We start from the raw sequence: 14,737 nt of genomic DNA, 5'->3' as shown, positions 1-14,737 counted from the left end.
AGGCTTCCAGATGACGTTCACGAGGATCCGTCGTTATCCTGAGGTGAAGCCTCTTTATCCCGACTTTAAAAAAGTGAGTTCTAGTGCACCTTTTCCTGCCGGGCCGCGGTAATTCGGAGTACGTGTGGGAGGATGTGAGGTCACTGCGGTCCGCACTGGTCAGGAAAAGGCGTGCTAAGGGGAGTGGCCAGCGGCTTCGGTCAAGCCGCGTCCGCCATTTGCGCCCAGCCCGCCAGCTGGGGCAGCGCCGCGGAGTGGCTTTTTTTTTCATTCCCCCAGTGACAGTTTGCGCAGGAACGGAGGACCGCAAAAGTGGCTGGTGTGCTGCTGGGGGTGTGTGGGGGATGGGTGGGGGATGTGCGCCTGCTTTTCCTATTTCAACCTTTGCGTGGGTCACTTTTCGGAAAGGCAGGCATCCCACAGTCATGGGAGGGTGACTCCTCACGGTAGGCAGCCACCGCAGCCGCATAATGGCGGCGCTGTACGGTGCGCCAAAGATGTAAAGGCTAGTGGGGACTGAGGGGGACGGTCCAGGCATGAAGGACTGTGTGCCTGTTGGTGTGGGTACGCGGCTGGAAGAGGGCACAGCTGTTTCTGGGCTGCTGCCATGCCTACGGCCAGATGGGGGTTGGCTCCGTGGGATGGGGGAGAGGGCACAGAGGCGGTCATCGCCGCCGACACTTCAGAGGCATGATGGGAGATGTAGGCACAGAGTGCCCATGCAGACGACTGACCTCGGGTCATATGACACCCGCCACGACCCCCATCAGGAAGTGACCGCATCAATGTTGACCCTCAGCACCAGCGCTCGCTGGCCGCGCCCCCTGTGAGCCATCCACCAATGGCAACTGGCTCCCCTCCGTCCCCTCCCCACTTCAGCTGGCACTGGCATTGCCGGTGCCACCGCCGCCGCCGCTGCCGCCACTACCGCGGCGGCATCGCTGACGGCTGCGCAAGTTTGCGGTCTTTCGGACTTGCGCAAACCGTGTGGTGAGCGAAAAAAAAAGCCGCAGCAATCAGGCCGGTGTGGCTGCGCAACCGTGCTCGCGGCGGCAGCAGCACAACCGGCGCAAACTTCCGCCACAAATCGAAGGCAGGTGTGGATGATGAGGCGTCACGGCTGAACGGGAAAATCCGCTTTCACCGCTCCTCAACGACGGAACACCCGGTAGGTCTAGCAACGCCCCTGGTCAGACAGGAAAAGCCCCAATGAGTTTTCATACATGGCTGGCAGACTGCATTCAACTTGGCAAGTCACAGGTGACTTGCCAAGTTGATCAGCTAGCAGCTAGCAGTTCAGCTAACTGATCAGCTAGCAGTTGGCTCTTCTGCAGCCCCTCCCCAGATATTCAGAGAAACTAACTGTTCTCAGTCAATTGTTCTAAAATATTAGACAAATGTTTTAAAGAACTGTTATTCTCACCCCTATCTCCCACTGCTCTTTCTCTCAGGTCCATTAATACTATTAGGTTTTTTAAAAAAATTGTGATTCTTTTAGAAGACATGGACACACCTGTAATATTCCCAATCCCTCCTGATAGAATGGCATATAGATCAAACTCACACACACACACACACACACACATAACTTACATCTGTTGGCAATTCTAGCTCATCATGGGTATAGATATGGTTTATTTCAAGTAAATCCTTTGGAAAATATCCAAATTTATTTCCAACCTGTGAAAGGGGGTGGGGGAGAAAAATAAATAAAAGTCAGTATAAAAGAAGCTTTTTAAAAACCATAAAATTGTCCCTACGTAGAGCCAACTCTACAATAGTGATTGACAAGAGTGACAGTGAGCCTTTCTACATGAGGCATTTATTTATTTATTACATTTTTATACTGCCCAATAGCCGAAGCTCTCTGGGCGGTTCACAAAAATTAAAACCATAATAAAACAACCAACAGGTTAAAAACACAAATACAAAATACAGTATAAAAAGCACAACCAGGATAAAACCACACAGCAAAATTGATATAAGATTAAAATACAGAGTTAGAACAGTAAAATTTAAATTTAAGTTAAAATTAAGTGTTAAAATACTGAGAGAATAAAAAGGGTTTTATCCCCCTAACAAGGAAAGTATGGAATTTCTGTTAATGGTGGCATGAAACCCTAGTGTATTTGTGGAATTCCACTATACCACACTGCCACCTAGTGGTTGTGTAATGGAACATATAGAAAGGCAGAGAAAGAAATCTGGGAAAAAACACGTGTAAAGGAGCCAATCTTAATCCCACAAAGAATTTGGAAGCAGAAGCCTCGGTAAAGTGGTGGGTTAAAAGCCTCATGTAGAAAAGCCCAGTGTCATTGCCCAGAGGATTTTACACAGCATACCTGGGCTCCAGTCCAAAGGTGCACCAAGAAAAATTCACACGTTCCACAGGGTATTTAAGTATTTAAGCAATGCATCCAAAGAACTACTTATGGCACTAAGCTTTAACTCCCTATTTAGTACTTAATTTTTAGTGCCCCCCTCCATTAAACAATTCTAAGAATTATCTGGATCTGGATCACAGAATAAAACTAGTGTTAATGTATTTGAAAGAGAGTATAAATGACAGACACTGTTAAAGAGATACTATTGGAAATGCAGCCAAATGTTATTTAACACATGGAAAAGGCCACATATCCTAAAGAAATTCATGTAAATGTATACAAGGTCTGAAACCAGCAAACATGCTTGTGCGTGTCATTCTCTCATGAGTTAGTAACAGTTTGGGTCATCCAGAACAAGCAACTACTCTGCCTCCACTTTACTGAGCATGTAAACAAATCTGTGGTAAAGTCAGCAGAGCATTGAAACATTAATGCCAAGAAGTGACATTTCGCCACTTCAAAACAGAGCATGAGGGGAAAAAAGTGAGTAAGATTATTAGGATAGATCCAAAATATATATATATATTAGGAATTCTAAGCCTTAGTGAAATCAGTAAGAGCAACACCCTCACCCTTCTATATGTTTACTTAGAGGTCCCTTTAATAATTTCAATAAAGTTGCTTAAACTGTCAAGGGCTACACTGAGTTCTGCAAGAAAACATCCCATTAAAATTTGATGAAACTTACTGTAGCCTTTGACATATAGTTTAAGCATTCTGTGGGACACATGGCATGCCCATCTTTATTTAAATAGCCTTTCTTGCCTAGCTCAAAAGCTGAAGTTTGTGATTACTTTTCTTGTGATTGATCATAGTGTATTTAATTGCTCATATTCAACACCCATATGCTTCATAATATAAAAGGTAAATTAAATAGGAACAGGCAACAATGCCAAAAAAAAAGTATTTTTAATATATATTTTTACATTTAACATGCATATTAAAAAAAGGCAAATAGCAGCCATGGAGGGAGACTGATAATTATTGCAACTGAAGCAGGGGTGTGTGTGTGTGTGTGTGTGTGTGTTAGAAAGTTTAACCCTTTCCTCCCTGCTGCAATACTAGCGTATTTCTTCGATTGTAAGACGCCATCGATCGTAAGACGCACACTAATTTCAGTACCACCAACAGAAAATAAAACCCTAAGACACACCTGCGATTCTAAGACGCACCCCATTTTTAGAGATGTTTATATGGGGGGAAAAAGTGCGTCTTAGAATTGAAGAAATAGGGTAATAAAAGTTGCTCCTCTGCGGCTTCTATTTGCATTGGGAGAGAAGCTCTGGTTGAACCCTGAGAAGTAGGGCTTCAGAGGTAGGGCTAATTCTAACCTTTGCCTGAAAATGGGAGAATACCATTTTTGGCATAAGTGAACAAGTGTGGCTGGAATTTCCAGCTTTTGAACAAGCAAGGCAAAGCTCTGTGTTTTGTATCTACAAGGGACAGCTTGCTCTCCCTCCATTTTTCCTAATTCTGCTACCAGTGAATTTAATAATAATGAAACATTTTCACTGTTTTTATATCTGGCATGAGATATCTTAATTTCTAGCAAAGAGCATATTTGCAGAAGTAAATCTAATCTTAGTAAGTTACACTTATTCTCTTATTGTCATTTGCCCAAAAGTGTCATTTGCCCAAAAAAATCTCAATAATTGTTGATGATTTGGCATAATTTTAATCCAACCTATTGTTTCAATTATTCACAGTCAACATTGGTGCAAAACAACTCTCTCCCCTTCTTTGTCAACATATACCATTCCATTAGGAGTCCTTGATTCTACATGAGATAAGTGATTTGCTCCTCTAGTCAAATGCAGACTAGAAAGCAGAGCTGAAACTGTAATCCTAAACATACTCACTAGAGAGTAAGATCTGTTGAACACAGTGGCTCAGTTCAGACAACACGTTTCTCAACGGTGATTTCAGAACTCCATGGTGGAGTCTTTACAACACTGTTGAGAAATCTGTTGTCTGGCAGGAAAACTCCATGCAATGTTGGAGTTTTTTCGGAAAACACTCCATGCTGAATATCCACACTGTGCAGAGGAGAGTTTCTGCACAACCGTTGTGTTGCATGTTGTGTGGAGGGCTCCATGGAGTTTACCGTTGCGTAGACTTTTCCCACTGGCTACAGAGTTCTCTGGCAAGAGCGGCAAAAGGATTGACTGCCACTTTAGGAGATTTTTTTTGCAGCACTGGGTGATGGGATACCATCGGGAGGACTCGGGGAGGAGAGAGGGTGGAGGAACTGTCAATCAAACATCATGATGGATTTTACTCAACTCCACGGTAGCCCACAGTCACACAACGGTGGAGTTAGAATATGTGTGGGGAGTACCTCCTAAACACTCAACCGTTGAGTGGAGTTTTCACACTGCATTGACTAACGTGTTGTCTGACCTGAGCCAGGGGCTCTTACTTCTCAGTAGATGCATAGGTTTGTATCACTTGATTGTAATCTGTATCAATGCTTTCTAGAAAAATATTCACACTCACTTGCAAGTTCTTACAGCTGTTGTCAGAAAGCCAATATTAACAGAGGAGAATTGCTACAGAGATTAGATAACCTAGGCAATTAGAAACTGGTAGAACACATTAAAAGTAAATACACTCTCTAGAGATACTAGAATGTGATCCATGGGTGTTATCCCTTTCCCGGATAACCTAATGCTTTTATGATAGGAAAAATGAGGCAACCTGTTTCTTAGAGAAACATTTCTGATGTCTACAAATAAGTAGATGGACCAAGTTCTGATTTAAATTGATTTTGTAAAAGTTGCAAGTGATTTCATGGGCTTCAGAGGTCTCCTTGTACAGCATGAAAAATACATTCCAAGTTTCCAGTTTCCAGCTTCATTTTTTTTAAGAACAAGTTAGCATCGAATTCTTAGATGCCAGTCCTGTGCAGAATGGAAAAAGAATGCCACACAATTCTTAGATGGAAGATAACAGCATCATTTTTTGGAGTGAGTAAACCAGCAGTTCTTTCCTAGCAGTGGTTATTTGGCTAACAAGATAGTATAATAAAATGAAAATGTGTCTTAACAGTTACCTTGCATATATTAATACATAGAACAAATGCTAGTTGGATGTGTCATTCTCTTTGCCCAATACTTTGTTCAATATTTACTATTAAACTTTGTTCAATATATTACCATAACTAGTTATATCCAAAATCATGTTTGCATGATAGATGTTAGCAAATAAAAGCAGTTGCTATGGTATTAAAACTAGTAGAGCTTACCTACTCCTGTTAAGCTATAAACTGAGATATGCATTACTATGTTCAATTAGCCTGAAAAGTTTCGTTTTAAAGGGTTATGGGGCATTGTTTTGGTTTTGACCTATATTATCTGAAAATCCTCTAGGAAATATAATAAATTTCCCTAATAGGCTTTAGCCACGGCTAGAACACATGTGCTGCAAGTGAGATTCAAAGATTCAATCTCTGACATCTTTAAACCTCTTGTTAATCTGGACCTGCCCGACTGAGGACTACTGGGTTCAGCAAACCCTAGGATCAACCATGATAGGTGACTGCAGTGGAAAGTTTGGCTCTCTGTAAACTGCATGTGTAATAGTCTGGCAGATAAGGGGATGAGGAAGGCATTGATCTTGGTTACCCGGTGGATGATGAAGCCATGGCCCTTTCGACACCTAAGGGTTATCCCAAGAAAATGGAGGGATCATCCCTGCCTGCTCCCGGGATCCCCTGTGTGGCATTAGGATGTACAGGAACAATCCCAGGACGATCCCAGGATATAGGGCTGGTGTAGACATGCCCCATAACTAAGCTGGCAGAGATGCTGAGATACCATTTGATTATGAGACATGTGGAAAACTCTCAAGGACTTCAATTGTGCTTTTCCTGAAGAACAATGGGTCAGTAATGGCTGAAAATGTTTCCCTCACCTCTGATCAATAGAAAAGGTCAGAATTAACTCTCTCTTTCCCTGTTAAAATTGGCTTTGCCAGACATCTGATGGTAATGCCCACACTAGAGGCATTCGAGGCAGCTGGACAACCGTCAAGTATGCTTTAGGGTGGATTCCTGCATTGAGCAGGGGGTTGGACTTGATGGCTTTATAGGCCCCTTCCAACTCTGCTATTCTATGATCACTTTTGTTTCGTTTTCTCTTCTTTCCCCACCCCTGGACTCACTGCACTAGTAGCCATGAACTGCTTTTGTGATTTACAATGTTTTATAGCCTAGAATGCTTTGAAACGTGGAATGATTTGTAACACTTCACTTAGGCCTAATCTACACGAAGCAGGATATTGCACTATGAAAGCGGTATATAAAAGGCAGGAGCCACACTACTGCTTTATAGTGGTACTGAAGTGCACTGACAACTGTTGGGGCCCATTGACACATACCACATACCGCTTTCATACTGCAATATCCTGCTTGGTGTAGATGAGGCCTTAGAAGCATTTAAACAGATGGGGTGGAGGCCATCAGTGTGGGCTTTCTTATTGGGTTAACCTTATTGCAGTGTAATTTCAAACCCAAATTTACAACTCTTGTCTGAAACTTTAAAGGTTTCACTAGTCCATGTAAACAGTACCAGGCTAGGTAAAGAAATGACTTAACGTGGTATAACACAACTTCCTATGTCCCTAAGAAAGAACCTTCCAAGTGAAAAAGTCTACTAAGTAACATTAGCATTTACACATGACAAAGTACAAGTCTTTATATAAGCACCCTTTATGGACTAGTCTCAATCTAAGTCAGTACAGCAATATCTATAAGCAGCTTTTCTATAATCCAAGTCCTTGTATACATACACAGGTTCTCTGAAATGACCTTGTTTGCAACTTAGTACGCTTGGTAAGTAGCTTCTAAATTACTGTTGTATGTGTAAGCAGAAGAGTTCCAGACCTGTGTAAGCGGAAGAGTTTCAGACCTGATGGACAGATCTGCTGACAATTTAAAAGTAAAAGAAAAGAAAAGCAGATGCTGCCATCTCTGCCCTATAATTTAAAGGCTTTGGAAGTTTGAGTGATCTTAGTGAGTTGGAACTCTCTAGCATGGATCTTATGTGTTCAGCTGCACTACAAATCTTGCTTCAGTTTCTTTCGAACTACTTTGAAGGTTTAGTTGCTGCCAGCGCAGCCTGGCAGCACTAAAGTAATGTGTGTTATGCGTACTGTCTTTTATATAGATGCTAACAAGCACTTGTCATTTACGATGGCAAGTTGCAGATTGCTACCATCATATTTTTCTCTACACTTCTTTCCACATTCCACACAGACATGCCTGGAAAACTAGTTTCACTAGCACTGTGTCAAAGGTAGGGGAAGGCAAATGCTACCTTTCCTTCTACTCCCCCACTGCTCAAAGTGTCCCCCAGATCAGGAAAATCTAGTATGTTTGCTTCAAAGAATTTCCCCATCATAATATATCATCCAATTTCACTGAATTTGAATCTCTTCAATGAAACACACTGCAGAAGTGATCCTATATATGTTAGACTAGGTCTGGATAAAATATTCGTCAGGTTTTACTTTTGCATCTATGTTTTCTTATTCAAAAATGTATTCAAAAGCTGGAGCTATTTTTCTATTTTTGATCCGAGCTAGAATTCCTAATAATTCAGGTCTGAATTTTTAGAATTGCTGTCTAGATCTAATAGGCCTCACTTGCATTACTACTACTACTACTACTACTATTATTATTATTCCTTTGTTGAAAATAAAAAGCATCATTAAGTATTTTTTTCAATGTCTAAATGCACAAACTGCATTGTTATTTAACATAACAAGAGCCAGCAAGGTCTAATGGGTAGAATACTGGGTATGAGCATTATAAGACAGTGACCCACTATCTCTCAGGCACTGAAAGAACAATGGTGGCAGCGATGATGATACACATGACCAGAATTATGCAGTATTCTGAACAGTGAAAGTCCCATAGGAATTGGTGTAGTTCTGCACATGCCCATACTTGCATTCAAAGATCTGCAAATGCCCAATTTCATGTGCAGATTCAGGGAATAAATGAGGCCTGTATTGTCAGTACCAACCATCTGATTAGTAGGGGTGTCCATGAAACTGATCCAGTACAGATCATTACATGTGTAGACCAAGGAGCAGGGGACCCAATATGGAGAAGGGGAATTCATGCCGTTTTTGCATGGAAGATCAGCTTCCCTGGACCAGGGTGAGTCCATAATCTTAAATGACACTATGCTTTTCACCATTTTTCTTAAGTGTTAACATCAAACTAATTTAGCAATTTGATTACATAAAAGAATCTGAATATGACATTCTATAATATCAAATAGATTGTTTGCATTTACACCTAGATTCAAGGGGAAGTATCCAGTGCTAGCTAGAAAAAATAGAGCTTAGCTGCATTATTTTGTAGCAAATATTTTTTAAAGTTCAAAGGCAACATCTGTAGCCCAATGAAACAATGGCAAACACTTATTGATTTCATAGATTGTGCCATTTTTCTGACCAGAGAAGCACAAGTTCTGTATTTATTAAAACATTTTGATAGTCTGGCATCACCAGTGTATTTATAATAAACTGCAAAGTCATTATGGTTATTGTACCCTCAGCTTGAACTTTCACCAGTTGCCTTTATTTTGTTTTTGTTCACAGCTACTGTCTGTGTGCAAATTAATTTGGCTAATGTGGATATTAACTGTATAGTGTGGGTTTTTTTAAAAAAAACTTGAGCCTCTAATTATCTAGCCCCATGTTTCAGAGCTGGCCTTAACCATTCTTCATACTTTGTGTTTATGAAGAGCTCACAACCTTGGAAACAGTTGCCTCCTAATTATCCAGGTTATTTGTGGCACAGTAGATATCAGAAGGGAATTACCAGCATGATACAATGATTCCATTCTGCCACTTTCACAGCATGCAATGCTTTTCCTGTTTCATCTGTGCAACTTTAATTGGACTCAATGCTGCTGAGACGCTGCTGTGTCATAACCCCACTTGCATTTTCTAATGAAAGCAGCACCTACTGGCCAGTTCACATTTTTAGAACGGCTCAAAGCAGCAGATTTTTCTTTGCAAGAGGAAAAAAACCCATCTGCTTAGAGAGATACAGGGAGTCCTGTCAACCAGAATACCCATCACTAAGGACATTGTTCACACACAACTTACCAGTGAGAAATTGTAGCCTGGTAAGAATCTAGAAGACTATACAACCTCTACCCTGACATCTCATTGCAGAGAAAAAGTAACGCTTCATGTAAGGCATAAAATACATTTAACTAAACCCAGTATCCCCTTGCTAGAGAACCCAATCCAGAGACAGCGAGTTGTACTTAAGATACAACTTTTTACATTAACTTCAATGGGATTTAAGTGTGTTTGCCTTTGGATCTGAGCCATTTTGTTTGTTATTTTTATGAAGCAGAATTGAAGGACTAAACATGACATAAGTGTATTATTTTGTATGCCTCTGGGTTCTGGAGGAAGAAACAACCCATGGATTATTGTTGGGTTAAAACTCTGGGTTTTTTTCTGCTTCAAGAACTTGGATTGCTGGGTTCGAATGTCATGGAGCATAACAGGAATGGGGCATCCTTGGGTTCTTTACCAAAGCAGAAATGAAATGGAAACAGTGAGCAGTTGGGAGGCAGCATGTTCATTTGCTTCCGTGGAGTCAAAAATAACCCATGGTTTAAACAATACAGAATTGTCAAGACATGCAAACCAGGTCATACTGTTACAGCTGCTGGGTGACCATCCTTTGTTAAGCTGATAGGCTGACTTTTCCTCAAAGGGATCTATTGACAAGGAATGTTCTCCAGAAAGAGAAGTTTACCCCCAGAAGTGGGATCTGAGCCCAGTGTCCTGCATGAATGTGGGAGGGGAAAAGAAACCATTTGGCAGTCATTGAATTTGGAGAAAGTCAGTGGCTACATTTGGATGATTACATCGTTGTTTAATAAACTGAGATATGAACAAACATTTTGAACACACACACAGTCACCTTACTTTTACCTTTGTGATGTGAACAATCAAACCGGGAAACCTCCAAGTATACTCTTCCATTGCATCTAAACTCTGAAACTATGGTCACCAGCTTCAGAACAAGCCAAGATATTAAATCACAGTTTGAAGTTTGCTAGAGGGCAACAGGGGCCGGAAAGGAAAACCAAAATAAACAAGGAACAAGAGCAACTTCCCTATGAGAAAATATTGCCACATTTAGGGCTCTTTAGCTTAAAAAAAGTGGGGTGAGTAAAGGGAGACATGAACGTGGTATATAAAATTATGCATGGTATGGAGATAATGGATAGAGAGGTTTTCTCCCGCTCTCATAATACTGTATCCAAGGGTGACGATGAACAGTGGTTAAGATATGGAATTCATTACCACAAGGGAATAGCCATCAACCAGGGTGGCTTTAAAAGGGGATTAGAAAAATTCATAGAGGATAAAACTATCATTGGCTATATATTACCTTCAGTATCAAAATCACTATGCCTTTTAATACCAGTTGCTGACGAACAAGCAAGGTTTGGAGCTATTGCACTCAGTTCATGCTTGTGGGCTTCCCATAGCTTCTGGCTGGCCACTTTAGGAACAGAATGCTGACTAGATAGGCCTTCAGTCTGACCTAGAACAGCTCTTCTTATGCTCTTAATATCTTGGCTTAATCCAAAGCTGGAAACCACAGTTTCAAGGTTCAGACGAGATGGAAAACTCTGGTTAGTTAGATGCTTCCCAGTTGATTGCTGGTGCTGCAAAAGGAGAAGAAAAGGAGCTGTGTGTGCAGGCAAAAGTCTTGTTCATATCTTGGCCTATTAAGCCAAATATATGATCACCTGTATTGGGCTAGAGAGAGCTGCTGAGTTTAACTGGACTGAAAGCCACTTGGCAGTTGAGGGCCTCCACACTGTTGTTCCCTGAGAATTTAATGCAATATCGTTGATTTGGCTGAATGATTTTAGGCATCTGCTTGCTTCCAGTAGCCTTTGCTTGTATATTTGTAAACAAGACGAATACGAATTCAAAAATAAATCTCTGGTGCTCTCTTATGCAAAGGAAGCTAATACCCTGTAGACTCTGTAGAAGTATACCTGGACTTCTCACTCCTCAGCAAAGTGAGGAGCACTCAACAATGCATAACAATACATTAATGAATTGGTACAGGAAATACAAAAAAAAAATAAGCATCTCTGGTTAAAGTAGCCATAGAAAATAAGAAATATTAATTAGAAATTATTAGAAGAGACATTAGTTTTTCCAATGTGTGTAAAACCAAAAGATGTAATAACTTACACTTCCAGCCCAAAGATCATTTGTTCTTCCTGTTAATTTATAATACACATACACTGATTCACCTTCTTTTAAATCTATAAAACGACAATCTGGACCTTTAAAATCCTTTACTGCCTTCCCTCGACACATTAGCACTGTTGAAAGATATTAAGAAAAAGACACTGTAAGTAAAAGATAGTTCTCTGAACAGTAAAAGAAATCTGTCAATGACATGCAGTCCATCATGTATACAGAAGGATTCATATAACCCAAGAATGAGAAGTTATGACTGGTACAAAGATTGCATTAATAGTATTTTATCCCTTGTTTGTTGCGACAATGAAATTACATAATGAGATTTCACTCTACGTTTTATTGAATTTAAGGGCAAAACTCCTACTTAGTTTAATGTATTCACAAAGACCTCTCGTATTTATAGGGGTATACTTTTAGAATGCTAAGCAGAAACTCACTCTAAACTTAAATGTTAAAATAAGTCTGTTTCCAATTTAAGTGTCTATAAGATTGAGGTGCCATAAAAGGCTCTCAAGGTTACAAGTGTTTTCATTCATAGACACCAACTGCTTCTTGGATAAACTACCCAGTGTCACCTGTAGTTCTGCAGAATATTGGTTTTAACTTCAATTTACATTTTGTTGATATTTTTTCTGATATGGTGTATTTGTTTTATTAAATATACTTATCACCTTTAAAAAACACACACCACCCCTCCAATATGGCTAACAGACATTTAAATTAAAACAAATATAAATGAAGTAGCCCCAACATTTTATAATTCACAAACATTTATCTATGAAAGTTGATGTAGGTAGGATTACTTTTTAAAGAGTGTATCTCAAAAATATTTCATTAAACTGAATATTAAAGTCTTGGATTATTAAATTATTGGACTAACAGCACAAACCTAAGCATACTTATTTGGAAGTATGTCCCACACAGTTCAATGGCGCTTACTACTAAGTGTGGATAGATCACATCTTAAGATTGCAATCTATGACAATTTACTCAGAAGAAATCCTATTGAACTGAATGGGACTTACTTTCAAGTAAGCATCCATAGGATTGGACAGTGCAGCCACAATCCTATGCACGTTTACCAGGAAGTAACCCTTCCTTCCAAATAAACACATCTAGGAGTGGGCTGTCAATGACACAAATTAAAAACACATAATCTCAATTTATAACTCAGAAACATTTGAAACATTCTCACATTTAACTCTGGATCAGGAGAATTAATCCCCTCCACCCACAAGGAAAACACACACCCAGATGCAGCTATCAGGGCAGTCAAAGAACCACCCACTTATTTGTATATTTCCAAGAGAACAAATTTTACATATTAGGTTACTCTGAGTAATATGATACGACACAGAGACAGAAGAGAGGAGAAGGGAAAGAGGTCAATAATTTGCTTCTAATTAAAACCAGGTTCTAGAAGATGCAAGTTTGTTTACAAGCAAAGGGGCAGGGAAGGCAAATACTTGATGCTTATTAAAAAATAAAATAAAATCCAGTTGCGAACAGTGCTAATTTGGGAGGTTTTTTAATGGGAGTTTGTTCCAGACCCTACCCAGGGTTAGACAAATCCCATAAGCATCCCACGTGGCCAAGTTTGGGCAATAATGTTTTAGGGTTATAAGTGAAGTCAAGGCTGATCCAGAAGATGCAGTTTGAGATCTTTTGTGACACAACAGGGCCTCTCAGATTGTGTGGTGCAGCTTGCTTGGGGTATCAATGACCCTCTGATCAAAGTTAATAATATATATGAAAACGAGGATGGGGATGAAATTTCCTCTCCCCAGTCAGGGATGGAAGGGGGAGGAAGAAAGATTTATGTGTAGGTGGTATATATCTTGGCTACCTTCAATTGGAGAGGGGCTGTAGCTCAGTGCACATGCTTGCCATGCAGGAAGTCCCAGGTTCGATTCCTACTATCAGCAGGAAAAACTCCTGCCTGAAACCCTGGAGAGCAGCTGCCCAGTATGTTGACAATACTGGGCCTAGATGGACCAATGGTCTGACTCAGTATAAGACAGTTTCCTCTGTTTCTAATGTGCACAACGCTTTAGAAACTATAAGGGGACGGGTCCCTGCCTCAAGGAGCTTACAAATGAAAAAGCTTCACGGAGGGAGACACACGGGAGGGAGGCGGAGGCAACCTTTCCCAGTTCTGGTTCCTATCTATCTATCTATCTATCTATCTATCTATCTATCTATCTATCTATCTATCTATCTATCTAATTTACTCAGCACTAAGTCCCATCGAATTAAATGAATCTTTAGAAAATCTAAAGGGATAAGCCCCTGCCGGCAGGAGCTTACAACTTAAAATGCACCACGGAGCGGGACGCACGGGAGGGAGATGCAGGCAACATTTCCCAGCTTTGGCTCCAATCCTAGACATGGAAACATTTATTTTTTTACTCAGCACAGTCCCATCGACTTCAGGGAAGCTGACTTGCTAGGAAGTTCTACGTTGGCACAAATTAGAAAGAAAACCCCGTCCGCTTTATTACTGGGTCCCCCCACCCCCCCAAAAAAGCTAAGCAAAAGCAGAAAGTTTGCGAGGGGTGACGAGTTGGCCGCGAGTAGTGGGCCCAAAACGATGCAAGGCAGGAAATCTCCAAGAGCATCTCCCCCCCCTCCTCGCAACTGGGAAGGAGGGAGGGAGAGCGAGAAAGAAGGGATGCCCACCGTGGCCTCTCCCCACCCTGGGGAGCCGAGGCGGGAGCAGCGGGGCAGGGAACGAAGCAGACCCCGCCGCCACGGCCTCTCGTTTTCGCTGCTCAGAAGGCAGGAGGCAGCGCCAGCCAGCCAGCCTCGCCTTCTCCCTGCGTGGCCTTGGGGAGGATGCCAACAGGTCCTCTCGCTGCCTCGGCTGCGCCAGGCAGTCGCAGGGACCCGGCGGATTGCCGCCGCCGCCGCCGCCCTCCCCACAGTGACTTACTACTGCATTCGGGGTCGACGCATCGCTTGTATTCGGCGAAACGGCGGTCCGGGCGAGCCTGGCCCCAGCAGGAGGGCGGCTGGGCACCCAGCACCAGGGCGAGCAGCGCCAACGCCAGGGGGAGACGCCGCCGTCGCTGCCGCGCCGCAGCCAT

General features: G+C 41.7%; 1 protein-coding gene across 3 annotated transcripts in view; it reads right to left on the bottom strand.

Annotated features, from left to right (window-relative positions):
- MIA3 (MIA SH3 domain ER export factor 3) overlaps positions 1–14,737 on the bottom strand; it is a 47,080-nt gene extending 32,343 nt beyond the window's left edge. For 2 of the 3 annotated variants that reach the window (XM_063124098.1, XM_063124099.1), the window contains exons 1-3: positions 14,584–14,737; positions 11,637–11,770; positions 1,594–1,680 (exon numbers count right to left, since the gene is read on the bottom strand). In XM_063124098.1, the coding sequence (XP_062980168.1) occupies positions 1,594–1,680; positions 11,637–11,770; positions 14,584–14,737 (375 nt within the window). Of the gene's footprint in view, positions 1–1,593; positions 1,681–11,636; positions 11,773–14,178; positions 14,196–14,583 lie in introns of those variants that run through there. The other variant, XM_063124101.1, reaches the window with a different exon arrangement.

The sequence above is a fragment of the Elgaria multicarinata genome, chromosome 4 (genome assembly GCF_023053635.1).
Source record: "Elgaria multicarinata webbii isolate HBS135686 ecotype San Diego chromosome 4, rElgMul1.1.pri, whole genome shotgun sequence".
Classification (NCBI taxonomy): Eukaryota; Metazoa; Chordata; class Lepidosauria; order Squamata; family Anguidae; genus Elgaria; species Elgaria multicarinata.
The sequence above is the reverse complement of the archived record's forward strand: the minus strand, read 5'-3'. Positions and strand labels throughout refer to the sequence as shown.